General features: G+C 49.1%; 1 protein-coding gene and 1 long non-coding RNA gene across 8 annotated transcripts in view; one reads left to right on the top strand and one right to left on the bottom strand.

Annotated features, from left to right (window-relative positions):
- Positions 1-24980, bottom strand: part of LOC111843398 (synaptotagmin-1-like) — a 122208-nt gene that overhangs the window by 4001 nt on the left and 93227 nt on the right. For 6 of the 7 annotated variants that reach the window (XM_023810958.2, XM_072710192.1, XM_023810957.2 and 3 more), the window contains 5 exons: positions 23071-23196; positions 21166-21333; positions 20511-20678; positions 17930-18047; positions 1501-1634 (listed from right to left, as the gene is read on the bottom strand). In XM_023810958.2, the coding sequence (XP_023666726.1) occupies positions 1501-1634; positions 17930-18047; positions 20511-20678; positions 21166-21333; positions 23071-23196 (714 nt within the window). The remainder of the gene's footprint in view (positions 1-1500; positions 1635-17929; positions 18048-20510; positions 20679-21165; positions 21334-23070; positions 23197-24980) is intronic. The other variant, XM_023810955.2, reaches the window with a different exon arrangement.
- LOC140588253 (uncharacterized) lies at positions 232-2532 on the top strand. The gene is made up of 3 exons (XR_011989611.1): positions 232-1156; positions 1363-1779; positions 2486-2532. It is a non-coding gene; the product is annotated as an uncharacterized lncRNA (long non-coding RNA).

Raw genomic sequence — 24980 nt, 5'->3', positions numbered from 1 at the left:
AGAAAAAAAAGACTATAAGTAGTTCTCGACCTGGTATAAATTTTGTGAAAGTCATGAACACAGTCTGACATTTGCTTCCTTCACCTGCAAAAAAGGCCGGTATATGTGGAGTACAGTGATGGAGCCCGTGATGATGCCCATCCCACTGCAATTCCAGTCATTTAGCCGAAGGAATGACTTCAGTCACCTTTTTTCACCTCAAATATCCATTTCTGTCTTCTTTTTCAGAGTGAAATATCCCATTTCTCTAATTTGATGTGACCAGCTCAGTGACTGTGTCAGGCTCAGAAGCGAAGTGAGCTTAAAGCGTCGGGTGGCTTAAGGAAGCGTCTCGAGGGGCTTCCGCGTCCGTAAGCTGCCTGCGACAGTGAGGTCCCGTTCTCAGCAGGTGTTGCATCATCTGCCATTTACCAAGCAGGTTTATAAGGTAACAAAAAACAGACCAGATGCATGACTTTCTGAGACACACTGATGGCTCTAAGTCTCTTGTGAGACTGACTGTGTGCTATCCTTCATAGTGCCAGTTTAAATGCATGAGCAGATAAATCCCTTTCTGAGTTGCCAAGCAGGATTATCCTTAGCATTAGCCTTAGCATTATATTAACCATATATTAATACACCCCTCTTCAGTCCTCCCTCCTTTTACTGAGTGCCAGCTAAATGCTTGTGTTCCCCATGGCAGCATTGTTTAGTCTCCACAACTTATTGAAAACTGCCTTGACTCTGATTGGAGTAAAACAGGTCAGTGTGAATCATGCACATGATGTAGCTGGGGGCATCAGTTAGATGACATAAAAGAAGCAAGACAGATGAAACTCAACCCCAAACTGGAAGTAAGCTAAGATTAAGATCAAATTTAAATAAATCACAGTTAATTTTGTAAGATATTAACTTTGAGTGAGACATGAGTTCCTGCGATAGAAGTTTCTCTAAAACTTGCTGAAGGGGCTTTGAAAGACAAGCACTTCTTGGTAGGTAGGCGCACATGTACAGAAGATGGCAATCAGCATTTGATTACTCGAGCCTGTACACCTGTCACCAATCAGACTGGGAGCAGGCTCTGCAGTCTTAAATGACTTGCGTCGGGGATTGTGATTTCAATGCTAATGCAGTTCTCGATGTGGGGCATTGATATGGGGAAAACGCTATGAAATCGGTGAGCATTCCAGTATTTCCAGTATGTTCCAGTATGAAGTATCTTAACATGCAGCTTATCAATTAATGACCTGTGAGAACATTCCTAATCACAGTTCACTATTTACTGCATTGTCGGTGCATTTACACTGTTTGTTAGTTGTTGGTAGAGTCTGGTTCTTGACCTGTTCTTTATTTCCCTGTCTCCCCCCCCCCCGAGTCTCAAAGGTTCATTCACCGTCGAAGTGCAGCAATGAGATTAACAGACAAGCCAGCATCTCCCAAAATCCACATGCAGCTTGTAAATATACAATAGAAACCGAAACAACAGTTGGAATGCGACTTAAACGGAAGACGTGCGTCTACCTGGATCTGCTCGAAGGGCACTTCAAAGCTGAAGGACTCGTTGTAATAGGGGTTGAGTGTGTTCTTCTTGATTGTTGTCTTCTTTTTCTTAATCCTTTTCCCATTCAGCATCAGGTGGATTTTAACGTAGGGATCTATGGAATTAGAAAGGCAAACAGGCCCTTCAATAATCAAGCAGTCACACAATGAACAGAGAACACCGAAGATGCTTCAGAGAGCTGGGCAATATTTGGTGAAATCCTCTAACGGCTTCTAGAACTCATCGCCACATTGTAAAAGGTAGACAAAAACCCCAAAATCATTTTGTAATGTCCCTAATTATTAGCTATATAGAAATGTACATTTGTAAAAGCAGATTTTAATGAATGTTGCTGTTTTACAAATGAAAGAACATTCAACATAGCTATATGAAAAAAAATAAAATAATAAACTGATCTACATCTACACCTTTTCTGGGGACAGACAGTAAAGATGGACAGTGTCAGGACAAAGAAAATCTCTCTCAGGATTCTTTTGAGATGATTATTTACGCTTTCCAAATATCAATGAGCGGCAGGGACAGGGCAGACAGGGGAGTCAGTTCAACAATTAATGAACAATTTGGAGCGCTGAGAGGGACTGGAACACCATTAAAGAAACATTAGGAAAATAAAACTCTTCCTTAATGGAGGGAGCGGCAGCGATTCGTCTTCATCAGGCGAGGCGAGTCCATCTGATCAAGTCAAGCGCCGCCGTGAAACGGTGAAAAAAAATGACTCATGATTACAGCGCTGAGCCGAAAGAATGACTGTTGCCAGCATTATGACACATAAGTTACAGCATCATTTAAAAATACTATAAGCTCATTTCTTTGCAGCGAAACACAACTTATTGAGTATTTAAATGACACAAATGGTTCATTGGAATTCTCCCAATTTTCACGTATCTCATTACGCTCTCCATTGAGACTTACACATACGTTCCAATTTATCTGGCACTCCTGTAGCGTTTCAGGAGGCTAAGGACCTCGCTAAGCGGCCTAGCAGACACGGGACGATTTGGCCGAGGATGGGATCCAAAGTGGAGGCTCACAGGTACAGAAGCCTAGTCCACCGAGCCATGAACTACCCCCTGTTTGATGTGAGTTTTCCTGAGAATTATCTTAAGCATCTCTTGCTACCAAGGCAACCTTTTAGACTTTACACAGGATTATCTTAACACTCATTCCCTGACCCAGTGCAGGTCATGGGCAGCCCTGGAGGCAGCTTATAGCACAAGGAAGAAAGACTCTCTGGCCGGGATGCCAGTCCATCACAGGGCACAGTCATACACACTATGCTCAATTCAGAGCCACTAGTTACCCTTAAATGTGTGTCTTTGGGCTACAGAAGGAAGCTGGAATACCCAGAGGACACCCACACAACACAAGAAGAACGTGAAAGCTTCAGACAAACATGGCGGGATTCAAACCCCCAACCCTGGAAGCGCGAGCCAGCTTGCAGCCCTATATCCTCTGCAATTCCAAAAACTGAGGCTGAGGTTCACACCGCTGAGTCATGTTCAAACTTTTTATTGGTCATGTGCAAGAGGTGCATTGGACTCCTTGCTCATTCAGCCACACCCAGTCATAAACAGACTAAAGACAATAGACAATATGCTATTACTGTACAGGTGCCCCGGATGTGACTGTCACATGTTATCTTTGGTTGGGTGGGTTGAGGTTGACATGAGTACAAGACAAGGTTTCCTTCAAGGGTGGAGATTTGAGTATGGTTGTCAGGAACATGTCCCTACCAATATTGTGGGAGCACCTTGCATGTTTGGCGGGGGAGGGGTGTCCGGGGCTGATCTGGTTCCTACCAATGTTGAAACCAAACCTACACCCCTTGGTTTCCATCATTCAGGCTTTCGATGGAGGCTGGTGCAGTGGCTTACAGATATCAGTGGTGGAATCGGGACTGAGCGTCTATGGTGGACGTGTGGGTGGATATCTATGGTGCCAGTCTTTATTAATAAAGCTCGGGATGGAAGGCTTTCTGCCGATAACAAGCCAGTTAATATGGTGCCCAGGAGTAGGCTGCAGACTATCTAAATTAGAATCCTCTCCAGCATCCCACAGTCCACAGGCATAAAAAACCCTTTTTTCATATCATTCAATTGCATCCAAGCTGCCTTGCTAATATGAATTCCCCATCGCTCCTTTTATTCCTCCGCCGCAGAAAGAAATAATAAATAAAGACTGTCAGCTTTTAGAGATTTATCTGGCTCCCACGCGGCGGTGGGCGTCGCGCGTGAAATGGCACGACTGTGTCCCTTTGTACGCGCCGCGCCAGAGTGGCACCCAGCGTGGTCAGGAACGGGGACCAGTAACCCCAGTTTGTGAGGGAAGCAGACCTGGTGCAGCTGGAAACTTGATGGGGAATGTTTAGAAGTTGTGTGTGTGTGTGTGTGTGTGTGAGCGGGTTTACCTATCCTTATGGGGACATAATGTCCCCATAATGTGATAAATATCCGTTTTTTTTCCCTTATGGGGAAAAAAAAAATCAGTGACTGCTATGAAAAAACTAAAAATGCAAAAACTCTTGTATTTTGTTAGGTTACTTATGGTTAGGGTTAGGGCAGGGTAGGGGTTAAGGTTGTCATAGTTAGCGTTAGCATTTTTCCCATTGAAATGAATGAGTGGTCCCCATAAGGATATGTTTACCCTACATGTGTGTGTGTGTGTGTGTGTGTGTGTGTGTGTGTGTCGGGGGGGACGCATCCTTCACACAAATTGAGACAAAGTAACGTCCTGCTAAGTCCTTCCTCTTCTCCCCCCTTTGTTTCTGTACTTTTACCAGCAGCAAAGATGTAGGTGTGAATATAATGACTATAGCTTTTTAAATACAGGTTTTCTAATTGTGTTTTTCTAATTTAATTTAAACCACATCTGAAATCGTTTTAAGCACATTTACTTTCAGACTGGCTCCACTGAACTCTTCTTCTTGACGACCTTCAGGGGCTTCGAGGCTGAATAAGCAGATGGGGAGAGGGGGGGCAGGTCATCACTGCCAGCAAGACATATGGGGGCCAGAGTGTGTCGGGCTGGTAGAGGTGCTTTTGTGGGGGTGGGTTGGGCTGGAGTGACCCGGAACGGGGCTCTCAGGTGCGAGATGGGCATGGTACCCCCCCGGGAACTGCCCGGCCGTGTTAATGAGGGGTGATCTCTCTCATAGTGCTGTAAGCATTTGTGTATCAGGGGAGGGGCCCCAACACAGTCTCTACTGTCACGTTCTTTCCTTTTTGTCTTTCTTATTTGAGAGCACAACACCACAATGAAATTATAGATAGCATAAAATTAACACTGCAGTAATGCATACATCTGCAGCAGTGAATGCCACATTCTTCATCTTGCGTTAAAATGCAACGCCCAGACAACTGCGACTAATGACTGGAATTACACTTGCCAGTACCATCCTCTGGGGTCAAAGGTGAACAGGTCATGTGACCCAGAGCAGCTTTCCCACCCGGCAATCCACTAATGGGTGGCCTAACAGATAACTCCAGGGGAGCATCAGCTGTTTTTACAGGCCTGCGTGTTTTAGCTTCCCCGTGTTTGCCCGACTGGTTTGGGTGCTGGTCAGTGTGATGGTCCTTCCCATCCTCTACCCATGGGTGAAGGTGCACCCTGCGGTGACGAAAAAAACAGAGGAATGTGAAGTATTTCCACCTTCCCACCTCGACCGAAGCGAGCAGCCTTTTTCCCCAGGAAAACGCATGCAGAGCAGCATTCCAGAGCCCCGCGCCGGGCCCATATAAGGAGAGCCGCACGGCCTGATGGGAGCCCGTCCGTTGGGAGCGGCGGGGCTTGCAGCCAGACGGGCCCAGAGCAAGAGGCCCACGGCACAGGCAGCTGGACCCCAGCCATGGCGCTCTTAGTTCTGCATAACTGGGCCGGATGGCCTGTCCAGTGGGTGATTAAGAGAAGCCTTTTCGACTGAAATTCCCAGCTCATGCCCCCTCTGGGAGAGCCGAAACCGCACAAGTACATTAATACCCACGATGTCAGAACTTCATCCCGACTGTGACCTGCCGCTAATGTCCGCCGTATGGAGTTATCCCAGGTGCTGGAGTGCTTGGATGAAACACCGGCGCCGTTAGCGTTGCTGGAGCGGCCTCGTTCGTGCAGAGCTCCTCCAGGGCGTCCGCGAAGTCGCACTCGAGATCTGGAAGCCGATCGCTCAGGCTATGATTAGCTATTACATAACACCACGCCACATGTGCAGCTCGGGCCTCACGGATAGTCGGGGGAATTTGCTCCAAGTCGTGAGAAGGAGGCTTTCTGTGGCAGATTCACAGTGCCTCCTGCTGGCTGCACACATAATCAACGGACACAATCTCAGGAGGCCAAAGAGATACTAATATATATGTGTATTTATGCAGTTTCCGTGAGAAATTAGCTAGGCAGCTAGAGCTGATAAAGTCATGAACACAAAGCAAACATTTAGGAGAAACATAAACTGCTCCCCCGCACCGCCCTCCCGGTAAACAAGTTGCTGTGAGATGAAATTGTTACTAATAGCAGCTAGCAGTTAGAAGACGCCGGAATGTGGCAAGGCGCTGTATCTGCCAGCCTTTGACCAAACAGCCTCAAGTAGACTTTGATCAAACTTATGACATATGGCACGTGATTCTATACATCCAGAGGTTACTGTGTCCACGCAAACCAAGGACATGGCAGTGCCCACATTGAAACCACATTTAAGATACACTGTTAATACCAGAGCTGATTCTAATTCAGATCAAATTTACAGCCCTTGCACAAAGTCTCTCGTTGTCCAACTCAAACTGGATTGGGTGCCTCTGAGAAGTTACCTGTAGACAATATTAGACCGAAAACTGTCATCAACATGCCATCTTTTTTTATTTGTTTTTTTGCCGCTTCTCATGGACCAAAAATAACTACCCCAGCTCACTTCCAGAACTTTCTCTATGTATGTTACATGTGAGCACGAATCAAATACAAAAGCTCATGGTTTTTTCCTCACATGGTAGGTCAGCAGAGCTGGAATACAGGCCCATTCTGACACATCATGGTATTTCCATTAATTAGCATCTCCCAGCATGCTTTGCAGTAGATCAGTACTGTACATGTGTACATCCCCGCTGGGTTTGCTTTGAGCAGATTCATATTAACCCAGATCACTTTACATGTATGAAACATGACTCATTTGCATGCAGCAGAGCTGGTTCCCCTGACAGACGGGCTGCACCCATGAACTTTCAGTTGGGGGCCTAATTTTGCTGCTCACACACTCACATGTCGTGGGTCTTGCATTTGCTCCCCTGTTGAGGCGCACTTGGTCCTCAGATTGACATGCTGTCTAGTTATCTCTGAAACACAAGCCCGGACTGATCAGTCCGTGACTTCTCCGGCGCCCTCGACTCATAAATATGGAAACATACGAAATTAAAAGATATTACTGCAGCTGGAGACAGTTACTATCAGAGTAACATATGGTATTTAATAAGTGAACTCTTGGTCCAGCTTTTGGAGCTGAGAACCAATTATTTTGGGAGAAAGAAAAATTATATATATATAAGGAGGAATAAAAGCTAGCAGAAACCCTGGTACCGACTGCTCTGACAATCAAAAGCCACAGACTCGTCCACAGAATTGACAAACCTTGCAAGAGTATTAAGGACAGGAATGTTTTTTTTTACTTTAATTTTGACAGGATTTGACTCTATGTCTCTTAAAAAGCAGTTTTCTTAACGGAACACCCTGCTGTGTGAGGATAAGGTGGCCGCTTTTACGCCTCTTATGGAGAGAAGTTAAAAATATTGCGGATTGCGAGCTCTGGTGCACGCGAGACGGCAGCTGAAAGAACAGCCCGCTGCCTGTGGAGTTGTTAATAGGCTTTTTCCCCACAGAGATCTGCAGTTTCTCTCCTTGAAGACCGAGGCAAACACTGCAACTTCTTTGTGGCAGCTGGGTTTAAAACTTCTATTGGTTCCTAATCTGAGGACCACTTCCTGTCTCTGGTGTCTCCGTTATGTTCTCTAATTTCACGTGGTGGTACAGATACTACAGTGTATGTCAGTAAACTAGTGATGGCCAAATGATGCTTCATGAACCATTTGCTGTATTTTCTGACTCCACTAGATGGTGCTCTTGGTTTGCTTTAGGGCATGCTTTGACAGAGAGCACCATCTACTGGGCCCAGAAAATATAGCAAATGGTTCATGAAGCATCATTCGGCCATCACTATAGTAAACCACTGTGAAGAATTATGTTTTCTTTTCTCACAGTTCTTCTCAAGCGGCCCCCTTCTTGGTTTGTGTCTTCCTATCGGCCTTTAAAGGAAACCCTTAATTGATAGAAACATGATTAATTCATTTTCTGCTGCAAAGAGAATTTTCTTTTCTGAAGGAGCAGGCAAGAAAGAGAAGCTGCACAAAAATAACGACTTGTAATATTTGGAGCCCCAAAGCAGATTGATACAGTTTTTTCCTATGTGCCACCTCAGTAGCAAATGATTGACTTTTTCCTAGGCAATCGCCCTATAGGAATGGCATTAGTGCTGAACTCCACCCAACCTGGTGTGACCTCCCATGTAGCTCCTGGCCTTAAGGCAAAATAAACTCTATTCTTGTGGTAAACACCCATTTCCTTGCTACAAGCTCAGAAGAAATAAGGGAAGATTTCAGTCCTATATAATGAAAAAATCAAACTACCTTGGTATAACACAAATAACAGGATTATGTTTTCCCATAAGTTTGTCCCAAGTCATGCGGTTAAAAAAAATACATCCAAGAACTACAGCTATGTGATTCATTTTGTGAAGGCAACAAAATAAAATGTATTTTTCAGGGCAAGCCTGTATCAAAGATAAAAGGCTTGCTGCAGGCTTCATCTCAGATCTGTTTTTCAGTTTTGTGTCACAGCCTGGATCTCAAAGCCGGCATTTGTACTGGGAGAGGTGAATGGCCTCTTCTAATTCTTTGTGCGGCCCCCAGGCTCAATATAGCCCAGTGAGGCTTCTACCTTTCTGGAAAGTCCTTCAGCTCCTAGATTCGTGATCAATGCTCCCCCCCCCCCCCCCCCCCCCCATTCATTCCATTTTATTCACACTGCTTTTATTCAGATAACGGATCCTTGCACATGTACCTCGCCATTCACGGACACATGATTTCTTATTGTAATTATATAAAAACAGTGCCGCACGATCGGGTAAGTACACGGCGGGAGGAATTCATTTAAAGACAATTAGAACTGCGTTAATGAAATGTACTGGAAAAGACAGAAATTATTTCAGCCCAAAAGCTCTGATGAACTGAACTCACCATGTCTGCACTACTGCCCTTAAACTATAGTACAAAACATGCAGGGGAGGTTAAGTGATCAGACTATTTTACTGGTGTAAAATGTATTAGTTACTTTGGATTGTTTATCACGTAAACATTGTATGAAAATACCACACAAATATGTCTGTTTGTAGCTTTCAAAAGCAAGGAGAACCACAAGAGAGAAGAATCATGGCCTGCTACTAAATGCAGCTAGTGAATATCACAAAAATGGACCTGATACAGGGAAGTGTGAAGATGGGACACCCTGGAGGAGGTCCATCCATGTGGTTGCTAAGAGTTAGCATTAACTTAGTGGCGTCTACGATTAATCGCATCTTAAATATAGTTAACTGCTATTAAATGTGATGGGTGCTTAGAAAAGGTGCATATATTTCCATGTTCCCATACCACCAAAATGTCTAACAGATGCATAATATAATTTTTTGTCTAGCCTATGAGCAAGTAGATTGCTAGAATCTCTTTGAATCATTTGTCCAAAATTAACGCCTCTATATATATCCTCATTCACAAATCTAAAACTGGTGATTCCCTCCCCTTTCCTGAAGACAAAACACGGGCAGGTTTCTTTCACAACAACGTACTTCCTTCGTTCTTCAACCTCCAAATATCCTCATACTGTCTACTGTGTACTCTCAAATGGCTACTAATTTTTGGAAAGATGCCAACAGCTTTGAGGCATGCATTTATATGATTGAAGCATTCTGACATCATTTCCTGTCAACATTTTGTACCAGTAAAAGTAAAAAAGCTTTCAAGGTGTCAGACCGAAAAGATTATTCTGGAAAGGCTTCCATCCGGCACAGTGGCAGCACTGTGCAAATGGTGCGGTAGCATGGGGTGTGATGTGGTGGGCTGCTATCTGTCACCTCATCCTGAGCCTTCCTGCTCTCTGACTAACGAGATGCCAGTGATTTCGGGACCTGATGCGTTTCCCCGACCCCAATCTGCACCACCTGCGTGGTCACTGGGACGCTCCCAGATGATTCACGGGACATCCAGGCCCTAGGCATGTTAAAAAAAAAAACCCAGTGGTTGACCTGAAAGTCAAGGGAAGCGTCTGGGGGTGTGTGTGTGTGTGTGTGTGTGTGTGTGGGTGGGGGGGGGGCAGTGATGGCTTGTGCCATTAGCCCAGAGGCCAACAACAGCATGAGTGTGGCTTTGAAAACAGTACGAGCATTTTGTGTAGAAATGGGGATCAAAACTAGCCATGGTCACATGACTACTCACATGTAAGCCTTGCATAGATCAGTGTTAGATATGATCATCCTCCTTGGAGCATAACATGGGACTACCATGCTGTCAGTCACCAACTGGGAGCCAATGACGTAACAGATGGTGAGCCAATGCAATCGACAGTCCCTCCCACCTTCAGTTTTTGAGGCTTCATTTCTCCCTAAGCAGCTGGCCGATGCCAGATGAGACTCTGGTTCCTGCACAGTTGCACAGATAACAACCCCCCCACACCCCATGAACAGTCTTTAGCGGAAAATCCTCAGGAATTTCGGCAAGAATGATTCGTCTCCTGTGCCATAACTAATCTGGTTAAGGCAGCGTGTGGCAGACCGACCTCAGCCCCGTCTGCAGGATGGAAGCACGCCATTTTCAGGATAGTGACATTCACTTTTAAAACTTCACACTCTTACTTTGTACTGAATGGTCACAAGACCCCTGAAATACAGATGTTAAAAATGTGATATTTTACTGTTCCTGCTCTTCACATAGACTACGTATTGTGGCATTATGTTATCACAGCAATAATGTCAAAGATTCTGTGGGGTTTACAGTGTTTTCCTTGTAATTTTCTGGATTTCTACCACAGTCCAAAGATGTGATTAAATGGTGCATCTAAACTGCCCAAAATTTGTAACTGTACAGGTTAGTGTGTGTGACCTGTGCTGTACTGGCATCCCGTTCAGGGTGTCCTTAGCTTTGTACCCTGTGATGGACTGGCATCCCGTTCAGGGTGTCCTTAGCTCTGTGCCCCGTGATGGACTGGCATCCCGTTCAGGGTGTCCCCCGCTTTGTACCCTGTGATGGACTGGCATCCCGTTCAGGGTGTCCCCCGCTTTGAGTCCCGTCATGGACTGGCATCCCGTTCAGGGTGTCCTTAGCTTTGTGCCCCGTGATGGACTGGCATCCCGTTCAGGGTGTCCCCCGCTTTGTGCCCCGTGATGGACTGGCATCCCGTTCAGGGTGTCCCCCGCTTTGTGCCCCGTGATGGACTGGCATCCCGTTCAGGGTGTCCCCCACTTTGTACCCTGTGATGGACTGGCATCCCGTTCAGGGTGTCCCCCGCTTTGAGTCCCGTCATGGACTGGCATCCCGTTCAGGGTGTCCTTAGCTTTGTGCCCCGTGATGGACTGGCATCCCGTTCAGGGTGTCCCCCGCTTTGTGCCCCGTGATGGACTGGCATCCCGTTCAGGGTGTCCCCCGCTTTGTGCCCCGTGATGGACTGGCATCCCGTTCAGGGTGTCCTTAGCTTTGTGCCCCGTAATGGACTGGCATCCCGTTCAGGGTGTCCCCCGCTTTGTGTCCCGTGATGGACTGGCATCCCGTTCAGGGTGTCCCCCACTTTGTACCCTGTGATGGACTGGCATCCCGTTCAGGGTGTCCCCCGCTTTGAGTCCCGTGATGGACTGGCATCCCGTTCAGGGTGTCCTTAGCTTTGTGCCCCGTGATGGACTGGCATCCCGTTCAGGGTGTCCCCCACTTTGTGTCCCGTGATGGACTGGCATCCCGTTCAGGGTGTCCCCCGCTTTGTGCCCCGTGATGGACTGGCATCCCGTTCAGGGTGTCCCCCGCTTTGTGCCCCGTGATGGACTGGCATCCCGTTCAGGGTGTCCCCCACTTTGTACCCTGTGATGGACTGGCATCCCGTTCAGGGTGTCCCCCGCTTTGAGTCCCGTCATGGACTGGCATCCCGTTCAGGGTGTCCTTAGCTTTGAGTCCCGTCATGGACTGGCATCCCGTTCAGGGTGTCCCCTGCTTTGTGTCCCGTGATGGACTGGCATCCCGTTCAGGGTGTCCCCCGCTTTGTGTCCCGTGATGGACTGGCATCCCGTTCAGGGTGTCCCCTGCTTTGTGCCCCGTGATGGACTGGCATCCCGTTCAGGGTGTCCTTAGCTTTGTACCCTGTGATAGACTGGCATCCCGATCAGGGTGTCCCCCATTTTGTGCCCCGTAATGGACTGGCATCCCGTTCAGGGTGTCCCCTGCTTTGTGTCCCGTGATGGACTGGCATCCCGTTCAGGGTGTCCCCTGCTTTGTGCCCCGTGATGGACTGGCATCCCGTTCAGGGTGTCCTTAGTTTTGTACCCTGTGATGGACTGGCATCCCGTTCAGGGTGTCCCCCACTTTGTGTCCCGTGATGGACTGGCATCCCGTTCAGGGTGTCCTTAGTTTTGTGCCCCGTAATGGACTGGCATCCCGTTCAGGGTGTCCTTAGCTTTGTACCCTGTTATGGACTGGCATCCCGTTCAGGGTGTCCTTAGCTCTGTACCCCGTGATAGACTGGCATCCCGTTCAGGGTGTCCTTAGCTTTGTACCCCGTGATGGACTGGCATCCCGTTCAGGGTGTCCTTAGCTTTGTGTGCCGTGATGGACTGGCATTCTGTTCAGGGTGTCCTTAGCTTTGTACCCTGTTATGGACTGGCATCCCGTTCAGGGTGTCCTTAGCTTTGTACCCTGTGATGGACTGGCATCCCGTTCAGGGTGTCCCCCACTTTGTGTCCCGTGATGGACTGGCATCCCGTTCAGGGTGTCCCCCACTTTGTGTCCCGTGATGGACTGGCATCCCGTTCAGGGTGTCCCCCGCTTTGTACCCTGTGATGGACTGGCATCCCGTTCAGGGTGTCCCCCGCTTTGTGTCCCGTGATGGACTGGCATCCCGTTCAGGGTGTCCCCCGCTTTGTGTCCCGTGATGGACTGGCATCCCGTTCAGGGTGTCCCCCGCTTTGTGCCCCGTGATGGACTGGCATCCCGTTCAGGGTGTCCCCCGCTTTGTGCCCCGTGATGGACTGGCATCCCGTTCAGGGTGTCCCCCGCTTTGTACCCTGTGATGGACTGGCATCCCGTTCAGGGTGTCCCCCGCTTTGTGTCCCGTGATGGACTGGCATCCCGTTCAGGGTGTCCCGCGCTTTGTGTCCCGTGATGGACTGGCATCCCGTTCAGGGTGTCCTTAGCTTTGTACCCTGTTATGGACTGGCATCCCGTTCAGGGTGTCCTTAGCTTTGTGTCCCGTGATGGACTGGCATCCCGTTGAGGGTGTCCCCCGCTTTGTACCCTGTGATGGACTGGCATCCCGTTGAGGGTGTCCCCCGCTTTGTACCCTGTGATGGACTGGCATCCCGTTCAGGGTGTCCCCCGCTTTGTACCCTGTGATGGACTGGCATCCCATTCAGGGTGTCCCCCGCTTTGTGTCCCGTGATGGACTGGCATCCCGTTCAGGGTGTCCCCCGCTTTGTGTCCCGTGATGGACTGGCATCCCATTCAGGGTGTCCTTAGCTTTGTACCCTGTGATGGACTGGCATCCCGTTCAGGGTGTCCCCCGCTTTGTGTCCCGTGATGGACTGGCATCCCGTTCAGGGTGTCCTTAGCTTTGTACCCTGTGATGGACTGGCATCCCGTTCAGGGTGTCCCCCGCTTTGTGTCCCGTGATGGACTGGCATCCCGTTCAGGGTGTCCTTAGCTTTGTACCCTGTGATGGACTGGCATCCCGTTCAGGGTGTCCCCCGCTTTGTGCCCCGTGATGGACTGGCATCCCGGTCAGGGTATCCTTAGCTTTGTACCCTGTGATGGACTGGCATCCCGTTCAGGGTGTCCCCCGCTTTGTGTCCCGTGATGGACTGGCATCCCGTTCAGGGTGTCCTTAGCTTTGTACCCTGTGATGGACTGGCATCCCGTTCAGGGTGTCCCCCGCTTTGTGCCCCGTGATGGACTGGCATCCCGTTCAGGGTGTCCCCCGCTTTGTGCCCCGTGATGGACTGGCATCCCGTTCAGGGTGTCCCCCGCTTTGTACCCTGTGATGGACTGGCATCCCGTTCAGGGTGTCCCCCGCTTTGTGTCCCGTGATGGACTGGCATCCCGTTCAGGGTGTCCCGCGCTTTGTGTCCCGTGATGGACTGGCATCCCGTTCAGGGTGTCCTTAGCTTTGTACCCTGTTATGGACTGGCATCCCGTTCAGGGTGTCCTTAGCTTTGTGTCCCGTGATGGACTGGCATCCCGTTGAGGGTGTCCCCCGCTTTGTACCCTGTGATGGACTGGCATCCCGTTGAGGGTGTCCCCCGCTTTGTACCCTGTGATGGACTGGCATCCCGTTCAGGGTGTCCCCCGCTTTGTACCCTGTGATGGACTGGCATCCCATTCAGGGTGTCCCCCGCTTTGTGTCCCGTGATGGACTGGCATCCCGTTCAGGGTGTCCCCCGCTTTGTGTCCCGTGATGGACTGGCATCCCATTCAGGGTGTCCTTAGCTTTGTACCCTGTGATGGACTGGCATCCCGTTCAGGGTGTCCCCCGCTTTGTGTCCCGTGATGGACTGGCATCCCGTTCAGGGTGTCCTTAGCTTTGTACCCTGTGATGGACTGGCATCCCGTTCAGGGTGTCCCCCGCTTTGTGTCCCGTGATGGACTGGCATCCCGTTCAGGGTGTCCTTAGCTTTGTACCCTGTGATGGACTGGCATCCCGTTCAGGGTGTCCCCCGCTTTGTGCCCCGTGATGGACTGGCATCCCGGTCAGGGTATCCTTAGCTTTGTACCCTGTGATGGACTGGCATCCCGTTCAGGGTGTCCCCCGCTTTGTGTCCCGTGATGGACTGGCATCCCGTTCAGGGTGTCCTTAGCTTTGTACCCTGTGATGGACTGGCATCCCGTTCAGGGTGTCCCCCGCTTTGTGCCCCGTGATGGACTGGCATCCCGTTCAGGGTGTCCCCCGCTTTGTGCCCCGTGATGGACTGGCATCCCGTTCAGGGTGTCCCCCGCTTTGTACCCTGTGATGGACTGGCATCCCGTTCAGGGTGTCCCCCGCTTTGTGTCCCGTGATGGACTGGCATCCCGTTCAGGGTGTCCCGCGCTTTGTGTCCCGTGATGGACTGGCATCCCGTTCAGGGTGTCCTTAGCTTTGTACCCTGTTATGGACTGGCATCCCGTTCAGGGTGTCCTTAGCTTTGTACCCTGTTATGGACTGGCATCCCGTTCAGGGTGTCCTTAGCTTTGTGTCCCGTGATGGACTGGCATCCCGTTGAGGGTGTCCCCCGCTTTGTACCCTGTGATGGACTGGCATCCCGTTGAGGGTGTCCCCCGCTTTGTACCCTGTGATGGACTGGCATCCCGTTCAGGGTGTCCCCCGCTTTGTACCCTGTGATGGACTGGCATCCCATTCAGGGTGTCCCCCGCTTTGTGTCCCGTGATGGACTGGCATCCCGTTCAGGGTGTCCCCCGCTTTGTGTCCCGTGATGGACTGGCATCCCATTCAGGGTGTCCTTAGCTTTGTACCCTGTGATGGACTGGCATCCCGTTCAGGGTGTCCCCCGCTTTGTGTCCCGTGATGGACTGGCATCCCGTTCAGGGTGTCCTTAGCTTTGTACCCTGTGATGGACTGGCATCCCGTTCAGGGTGTCCCCCGCTTTGTGTCCCGTGATGGACTGGCATCCCGTTCAGGGTGTCCTTAGCTTTGTACCCTGTGATGGACTGGCATCCCGTTCAGGGTGTCCCCCGCTTTGTGCCCCGTGATGGACTGGCATCCCGGTCAGGGTATCCTTAGCTTTGTACCCTGTGATGGACTGGCATCCCGTTCAGGGTGTCCCCCGCTTTGTGTCCCGTGATGGACTGGCATCCCGTTCAGGGTGTCCTTAGCTTTGTACCCTGTGATGGACTGGCATCCCGTTCAGGGTGTCCCCCGCTTTGTACCCTGTGATGGACTGGCATCCCGTTCAGGGTGTCCCCCGCTTTGTGCCCCGTGATGGACTGGCATCCCATTCAGGGTGTCCTTAGCTTTGTGCCCCGTGATGGACTGGCATCCCGTTCAGGGTGTCCCCCGCTTTGAGTCCCGTGATGGACTGGCATCCCGTTCAGGGTGTCCTTAGCTTTGTGCCCCGTGATGGACTGACATCCCGTTCAGGGTGTCCCCCACTTTGTGTCCCGTGATGGACTGGCATCCCGTTCAGGGTGTCCCCCGCTTTGTGCCCCGTGATGGACTGGTATCCCGTTCAGGGTGTCCCCCGCTTTGTGCCCCGTGATGGACTGGCATCCCGTTCAGGGTGTCCCCCACTTTGTACCCTGTGATGGACTGGCATCCCGTTCAGGGTGTCCCCCGCTTTGAGTCCCGTCATGGACTGGCATCCCGTTCAGGGTGTCCTTAGCTTTGTGCCCCGTCATGGACTGGCATCCCGTTCAGGGTGTCCCCCGCTTTGTGTCCCGTGATGGACTGGCATCCCGTTCAGGGTGTCCCCCGCTTTGTGTCCCGTGATGGACTGGCATCCCGTTCAGGGTGTCCCCCGCTTTGTGCCCCGTGATGGACTGGCATCCCGTTCAGGGTGTCCCCTGCTTTGTGCCCCGTGATGGACTGGCATCCCGTTCAGGGTGTCCCCTGCTTTGTGCCCCGTGATGGACTGGCATCCCGTTCAGGGTGTCCTTAGCTTTGTACCCTGTGATGGACTGGCATCCCGTTCAGGGTGTCCCCTGCTTTGTGCCCCGTGATGGACTGGCATCCCGTTCAGGGTGTCCTTAGCTTTGTGCCCCGTGATGGACTGGCATCCCGTTCAGGGTGTCCCCTGCTTTGTGCCCCGTGATGGACTGGCATCCCGTTCAGGGTGTCCCCTGCTTTGTGCCCCGTGATGGACTGGCATCCCGTTCAGGGTGTCCTTAGCTTTGTACCCTGTGATGGACTGGCATCCCGTTCAGGGTGTCCCCCACTTTGTGTCCCGTGATGGACTGGCATCCCGTTCAGGGTGTCCTTAGCTTTGTGCCCCGTAATGGACTGGCATCCCGTTCAGGGTGTCCCCCGCTTTGTGCCCCGTGATGGACTGGCATCCCGTTCAGGGTGTCCCCTGCTTTGTGTCCCGTGATGGACTGGCATCCCGTTCAGGGTGTCCTTAGCTTTGTACCCTGTGATGGACTGGCATCCCGTTCAGGGTGTCCCCCACTTTGTGTCCCGTGATGGACTGGCATCCCGTTCAGGGTGTCCTTAGCTTTGTGCCCCGTAATGGACTGGCATCCCGTTCAGGGTGTCCCCCGCTTTGTGCCCCGTGATGGACTGGCATCCCGTTCAGGGTGTCCCCTGCTTTGTGTCCCGTGATGGACTGGCATCCCGTTCAGGGTGTCCCCTGCTTTGTGCCCCGTGATGGACTGGCATCCCGTTCAGGGTGTCCTTAGCTTTGTACCCTGTGCTACCCGATATAGGCTCCAGACTCATAATGATTCTGCACTGAATCAGCAGTTATGTTAAATGGATGGATACTGGCTGTATATGTCACATAATCAATGTTATCTTTTAATCCAGCTTGCTGATAGGGAAAAAAGCTGGACAAGGGAGTCATTATTTTGAAAGCAGTTTTTAAAACTTTAAACAAGGGCTAATGGTAAATCAGCAGGGCACAGCTCAGCATGCTGAGACACAGTTCTGGTGATCGGAAGGTTCAAATCCCAGGACCGGTAGACTGCCGTCACCAATGGGCCCTTGTGGGAGGCCCTTAGCCTCGAATGGCTCCAGAGACTGGCTCACCCAGCCTTCACAAAAAAGACGCAACTTACAAAAGTACAGAATTAAATCTAACCAATGTTTCTAACAGTAAGGACTTGATGAGACTCTGAAATCCCTACTGTTTCATCCGACCCCAACTGTGTGAACTCTGAAGGCGGTCCGCTCCCAGAAAATCCTGACCAAAAGTGTGGGAAAACCATAACACAGGATGTGCAGCATCATAACGGAAATTACTTTCTTATTCATGGTGTGCTCCCATGCTTGGCTGTGACTCAACAGACAGTCCGGGACTTATTTGAGATGGCAGCTCTGAATGGATCACAGGACTGTCTTTTCTGACATCTCTGGAATACTATAGGCTAACCCACTTCCTTGCTAAAGCCCCCGCCCTCCATTGCTGCTCACCCGATAAGCCACCCACGTCCATCTTCTTCAGGTTCTTGGCCTCTAAAATAACGACGGTCAGCTTGCCGGCCGTGGGCACGTAGCGCAGTGAGAAGCAAATGTCACCCAGCTTCTCTTGCTGTGAAGAAGAAACAGACAGATAGAGAAGTCAGATCAGGCTAATGCTAACGCTAAGAGGACAGCATGTTCAGCTCCGGTAATGACTGTTGACTGCACAGGCTCTCCTGTGGACAATAAAAACTCGGTTTTCTCTCACTGGAACGTGGGAGAACCAGCTTACTGGCTTGTATTTACTCCTAAAGTATATTATCCATAGTTGCAATTTCATTTTTTACTCTTTTAAACCAAGATACTCAGTAAAAAACATCAGAACAGAGACTGGAAACATGAAGCTCACAAATACAGATCTCTTGATGTTTCTATACTACGTATTAGTGTAAAGTTTGGGGTCTTCCTTTCGTTAAACATTTGTCTTTGTCTTAAACAATTAAACAACAAAGTAAAGAATTGTGTCTAGAAATCTAATCATGTCTGCTTGGAGACACCCTGACACAGAGGATGGGCTGTGCATTCTGCTGGACCCATGGAGACCAAAGAGAACATGGTTTGGGTCCAGGGGTTAAGTACCAGGGTCCAGGGTGCCAAAGCATGACACATTCCTAGGAGATCAACCAGCAGCTTTTAGGTTCCGACCCTCTCTGATATCTATTTAAATTTACTTTTATTTATTTACTTTTGTGACATACAAGTGAGGCAAATAACACAATATATGCATTATATACATTACATAGAGGGTTGCTAACTTTGGTCAGCTGGCTGGTGTGAGATTTTCAATTCGAGGCCAGGCTGCACACGCATTTACACATATATAACAGTTTTATTACCTTGTAAATAGTCTGTAAATAGTTTGCAAACTGCCCCAGCACTTTTGATGTAGCTTTTATTATTGGTTTATAATGGAATAATGTATGTTTGCCATGAGATTTCTTGCATGAGCGTGAGAGTCTGAAAACATGAGCGTCACGCTAGATGTTAGAGGGGTGGCAACCCTGGAGATATGCTCCCTGTCTCCCCAGTAAAACATGAGTAAAATCCCAGTTGAAATGAGCACCCTGTCTAACAGCATCCCCTTTACTACCCAGCAAGCCGACAGGCTGTATTATCACTCCGTCATCCGGGGGGGCAACGGGAACGTTGCTCCCGACCGAGAAGTCAAACATCGCGGAAGACCACGATGGCGCCATGAGCCGATAATCCGTGGTCACGAAAATGGGGCGCGAAGAAAAGCAGTTTGGCGTTCGCTCAGCCACCCCCCGCCACCAGCACCAATGAAATTCAACCTGCCGAGGGTGGGGGTAAAGGGGGAGGGGGGTGTCTGGCGGCCGAATACGTGATTCTGCCGGAGCGTGAACAGACACAGAGTCAGCAGGTGGACAGAAGTTGCCGCCTGCTGCTTAGGAGATTATGGGCTTCATTCACCCCAGATGGACGGGATCTTCTCGCAGGAACACTTGAGGCAGCAGATCACGTCAGCGTGAATGCGTCTCCCTGTATTTGTCACTTACTTAAGGTTATTTCGGCGGGGGGGGGGCAATACAACCTCAGCAGTAAATGTGCATTTGTTAGCCGTGACATGTTATCAACGTCGCTGAGGCTTGACTGAGAGCTGCCTGTTGTTTTACATTGCTTTTTTTAATGCTTTAAATTGAATTAAATTCATATTCATTTTTCATATTCAGAGAACTGTCGCCAGAGAACAATAACTTTCAAGTCGATTACAGAAATCCGGTTACAGTAAATTGCTTTAACATGTTAAGGCAAAAATACAACTTGCCGGAGAATGTGAGAAAGAGCTAATGATACATCGCGCCGTGTCAGGGAAACGCGGCGAATCTCACCGCGGCTGTACGAGATCCTGACCCTCCTGCTCTTACAAAGGATTAGACAATTTTCCAATTAACCTTTACTTACGCAATCTATAGCTAAAAGCGTGGTTTCCACGGTGAAGTGTACCCCAAACACGACGTGCGGAGCGATGGCTGGACCTGAGCGCAGGGAGTCACACGTTGATTAATGACGGGATGAGAAGCAGGTCGGACCCCTGGAGGCTGGTGCAAGCAGTTTGTGTGCAGCAGCTCAGTCTTGGTAAGAGACGATTTATTTTTCGACGTTCGGATACTTTAATTCCCACTAATTTCCACTTTCTCAAATTTCGGAGCTTCCTGCCGCACAGTATAATATTTAATATTATTTTTTTTACTGACTAATCTTACATCAACAAATTGTATTACGAGGCTGAAATAATTTTCAAACTGTATCACATATACAATCTTTGGAGTATTTGCAGATGAAGGTGTCCACAAATTGAAAAAATGTTGAGCAATCTAAGTCTATGGCGTTAGAGGACGCCCCCACCCCACCCCACCCCCCCTAACACACACACATAGAGCGTTCCCTTCCAAAGCCAGTTGGAATATTTAGATGCAATTTTGAAAAATGCAGGATAGTGGTGACAGCAAGGCAGTGGCGCAGTGCCGCAGCTGCGTGTTCGGCATGTGTACGTGCCCTCCCCCCCCCACACCTCCTCCTTCTCAGCGCTCAGCAGGTCGCGCCACTCCTCTGTCACATGGCTGAAGTCCACCTTGTTCATGGGCACTCTCACGTCCCCGATGGCGTCGTGCTTGGAGAAGCGGTCAAAGTCATAGACCGTCATCACCAGCGTCTTCCCCCCCAGCTCGGTGTAGGGCACCTGGGGGGATGGGTGGTATTACTGGATGTGATATTCCCTCTCTCACCAGCATCAACATACCAGGCTGGAGAGGCCGGTCAGCAATCATACCTCTGACATCGTTGCTTATTACAGATTCCAAGCTCTTCTGGATGGTTAATTACTCAATTAAAATTCACACGGAATTCCTAACAGGTCTGGGGACCAGCTCATGGTTCAATCTGCTGATCCATTTTCCCATCCAAACCAAGACCTGGCTCACGTTATTGGCAACGAGTCTATCCAGTATATTAAAATGATGTGAGTGGTGCAGCTTGTCACTGTTTTCCTAATATACATGAGTCTGGAATGATATGCAAATTAGGACTTCTAAAGTAATGAACACACATTTATATGATGGCTTTCTAGATCTTAATTTCGTTTGCAACAGAAAAGATGAATTGCGAACAGCTAGAAATGTAACACATTGCCTTTAACGGCACCATGGGAAAGCGAACTCCACCCCTACCTTGAAGATGAACTGTTCATTAAAGCAGGGGTTGAGTGTCTTCCTGTGGACCTTTGTCTCAAACTTCTTCTTCTTATCTGGTAGCAGATACACTTTGACGTAGGGATCTGAGGTTCCTCCCATGTCCATAGCAGGTAGCTCTGCGGCCTGGATGATTCCTACGATGAGCTGTGGAGGAGGACAGCACAGAGGATGGTGGTTTAGTGCAACGAAGGGGATTCCAGTGGCACATCACAGTGCATAGCAAGACCAAGGGACCACTGTCTCAGCACCATGTACCGGTGGACAGCAGAATCTAAGGAGCGGGATGTAGGAACCTCACCGAGGAGGAGTGGCACCGAATGACAAAGGTGGAGAATGGTGACAGGAAATGATGAGGGTTTGAGAACCTCACAGTAGAGAGTGATGACGACAAAGGACCAGGGTTTTGGAACCTCACTACGGTGGACACTAAAGAGCCTTAATGTTCAACAAGGCCAGGGGTGGGCCTTCCCGTCCCTGTGACCAGCACCGCCCCGGGGGCTGCCCTGTTAAAGCAGGGTGCAGTCACACCCCACAAAGCCCTAATCAAATTAATTTCTAGGACAGCTTTATCTTGGGGGTGTTGAAAGCACATTAGTTTCAATAAGCTTTTACCATGACTTCAAATAAAGGAGATTCCCTGCTATGCTAGCTTGAATACTGACTTCTTTTGCGTATGATATTTTCACCAGCAATTGAATGGACATTGATACTGCTAATGATCTTTTCTCTGAGTTACTATGGTGTTTTATATGAGATATTTAGTGTTAATTAATGAGATGTGTAAGTAAACCTGTAAAAGGCTTGTGGAGGCAAGTGGAATAAATGTTTGTCGGCGGTTTGAAGGCTTTCAAAGACATCGTCCTCATAAATGATAGCATCTGAGGTCCTGGCAGATTGACCTGGCCTCCAAATGTGAGCAGCTGCTGCTCTTTAGTCTCTGTGGCCCCTCAGCCCATAAATCAACCTCCAATCAAGCTGACATTGTTCAGACAGTTGGGAGTGATCAAGACCATCAAGCCTGGTTCCAAGTGCCGACGCCTTCCAGGCAGGCCGTGGCTGGCCTCCACTCACAGATGAGGTCCTTCCATCCGTTTTAAATGAACACTTGCAATTATGGCTCCAGGGAGCACTGAGCATAAAAGCGAATGGCATGCAAAGTCTGCCCAGGTGTCGGAGCTGAAAACCGTGCGGCTGTGAACCTGGGATGTATGCGGGAAATTGAAACACCTCACTCTACTGGGTTCAGCCATTAACCCATCACTTTCCACAGGGAAAGTTGAAGGAAGGTAAACAGAGATCAGGACAGGTCTGGATCAGATGCACAGGACAACCACCATCCACAAAAAGAACACGATGGAGAGCGATGGAGGAGAATGTCATCTCCTGCTAGTGGAACATGATAGACTAAGGATAGTTATGAATCCAGTCATTTTAACTACATGAAGCAATTCTCTGAAAGTATCACCAGGAAACGGCAGTTTGTTAGTCATCTACATCAGGTCACTTTGAGACCCAAAAATGCTGTCTGCAGAAGGCTGAGGTACCCTTAGCTTTCTGTGAATGATTTCTCAGGCTAAGGAGTCTGTTGAACGCAATTCCAGATGTAAAGAGTGTTTTGGAAGTTCACTTAAAACCTGGCATCCCCATCACTGTGTCGTCTCAAATATATGGACAAGCGTGGACTTTCTCAAGCAGCAGCGCGAGAGAGGAAACTGACTGCTCAGCCAGAAGTGCTTCCCAAAGTATGACGCATGTAGCCTGCCATCATTCTGCTGTGTCAAGCATGGAAATGAATCCAGTAAAGATGAGGAGGCAGGTGGATGACCATACTTACGACAGGAGCTCTCTCAAGCGGCAGACAGAAAGGAGGAAACTCCTTACCTGGTTTTCGGTGAAATTGTAATCCATGGAGTACTGCAATTTGCCCAGTTTCTCCGCCTCCTTAGGCTCCGCCTCTTTCTCCCCATCCGTCAGCCCTGTCTCTGCATCATCCTCATCCTTCATGGCCTGAAGGAGACACCCACCAACAGTCAGTCCTCAGGCTTCCGCTGGCCGTCAGTCGTTCCGGGAGCCTGCTCCGGGAGGCTTCTGCTCAGGGACACAAGCGCTAACACAACACTGGAGTTAACGTCATGGCATGCTGGATGATGCACTAGCGCCGCACCGCGCGCATTCATTCGGTCTGCGGACATGGGCAGGCAAGGTCACATCATCTTTTACAGGAGGGAGCACAAGCAGTGCACCCTGGTCTTATATCAAGCAGCCTGTTGTGGTGCAGAAGCAAACCAACTCGGGCGAATGTCTGGGAGATGGAGGGGGAAGCGGAAACTCCTTGCTATCCCTGTGCTCAATGGCTACATGGCTGTTTGTCACTGAGAGGCATGCGGTTGAGGCGGTAGTTTTGGTCCCTATGGCTGAGGTGCCAACAAAATGGCAGCCATCCTATTGGTCATGCAGGTCATTCTCTCAAAAGTGCCCACCCCTGCCCCACCCTTGACCCCACCCTCAAAACTGTATTCATCTTAAGATGAGTCAGAGTATATTTGCATACTATAAATCTCAGCTGTGCTCATATCACGGCCATGGAAGCGTCATGCTAGCGGAATGCACCGATACGGGAAGATATGGAAATCCCATGATATTAGTGTCCAGGTTGCTGGTGTAGGATCACAAAGGCTGAACGAAACTGATTCCCCTTTGTCGGTTTGAATGGGCTCCTATCTGTCTCATCTGCGAGCAGGCAGGAAAGCCAACCATGACATCAACATGACAACTGTGTTTGTCATAGAATGACTTACTCCTAAACTAGCTGCTTGACGATGTTTTCTCTTTAAGAGTCTGCCTCAAGTTGCCCAAAGGGGACAAGTTTTTATGTCATTTCATAAACTAAAGGCAGAGCTGCTATTAAACACATCTATAAAGCTACGACACCTACTTTGGCGTCCCTCGAGAGAGCTGTTGATCGTAGCAATAACTGGTAGCTCTGAGATTCGGAAAGGAAACCTAAAGTGTCATGTCCAGGAAGATCAACTTAGTTCAGCCTTGTCAAAGTGCATCTAGAAATGATTTATGTGTATAGAGAAACAGACATACATGTAGGATACGGTTGCATATATTGTGTTGTATGGGAGTAAGTTGCTCTCTAGAGGCTAAGAGCCAGAACAGCAGGCTTAGAAAGAAGATCCAACATCAATTGGTGACCTACCGCCAGTGCCAATCCCGTACAGTCACCAGACACAAGACAGATAAGGAGGACATAGAAGGAGGAAACAGAAATTAAAACAACCACACACAAGAGAGGCAACCTCAGATAGGACATACCAAGCAAAAGACTGACACAGTGCCCTCGGCTTCACTATCACATAGCGTTCATGCTCCACATAAATCCTGATTAAATCCATGTATCCTCTAACAAATATTCAGGGCTTACACAATGGATGACATCTTCTAATTCCGTTACCGTCAAATCTGCCTGCATCTGGTTATGACTTAGACGTTCTAGGTGAACACGTTGAAAATGCGCATTATACATGGATAAACTTCATTCTTTTTTCATGTTTTTTTTTTCTTTTATTCCACTAAAGACCATTTAAAAGACTGCCTTATTATTTGAAATGTAATTTCATGACAGAAAAATTGAATTTGGAATACACATTGATAAGTAATGATGACTGAAAATAGTACCCAAATGGCACCAAAAATAGCTGCGATGAAGAATAACATTGATAATAATAATAACAACAGTAATAATAATAATAATCACTATTATTATTATTATTATTATTATTAGT

The sequence above is a fragment of the Paramormyrops kingsleyae genome, chromosome 3 (genome assembly GCF_048594095.1).
Source record: "Paramormyrops kingsleyae isolate MSU_618 chromosome 3, PKINGS_0.4, whole genome shotgun sequence".
NCBI lineage: Eukaryota > Metazoa > Chordata > Actinopteri > Osteoglossiformes > Mormyridae > Paramormyrops > Paramormyrops kingsleyae.
Note: the sequence above shows the minus strand (reverse complement) of the source record. Positions and strands in the feature narration are given on the sequence as shown.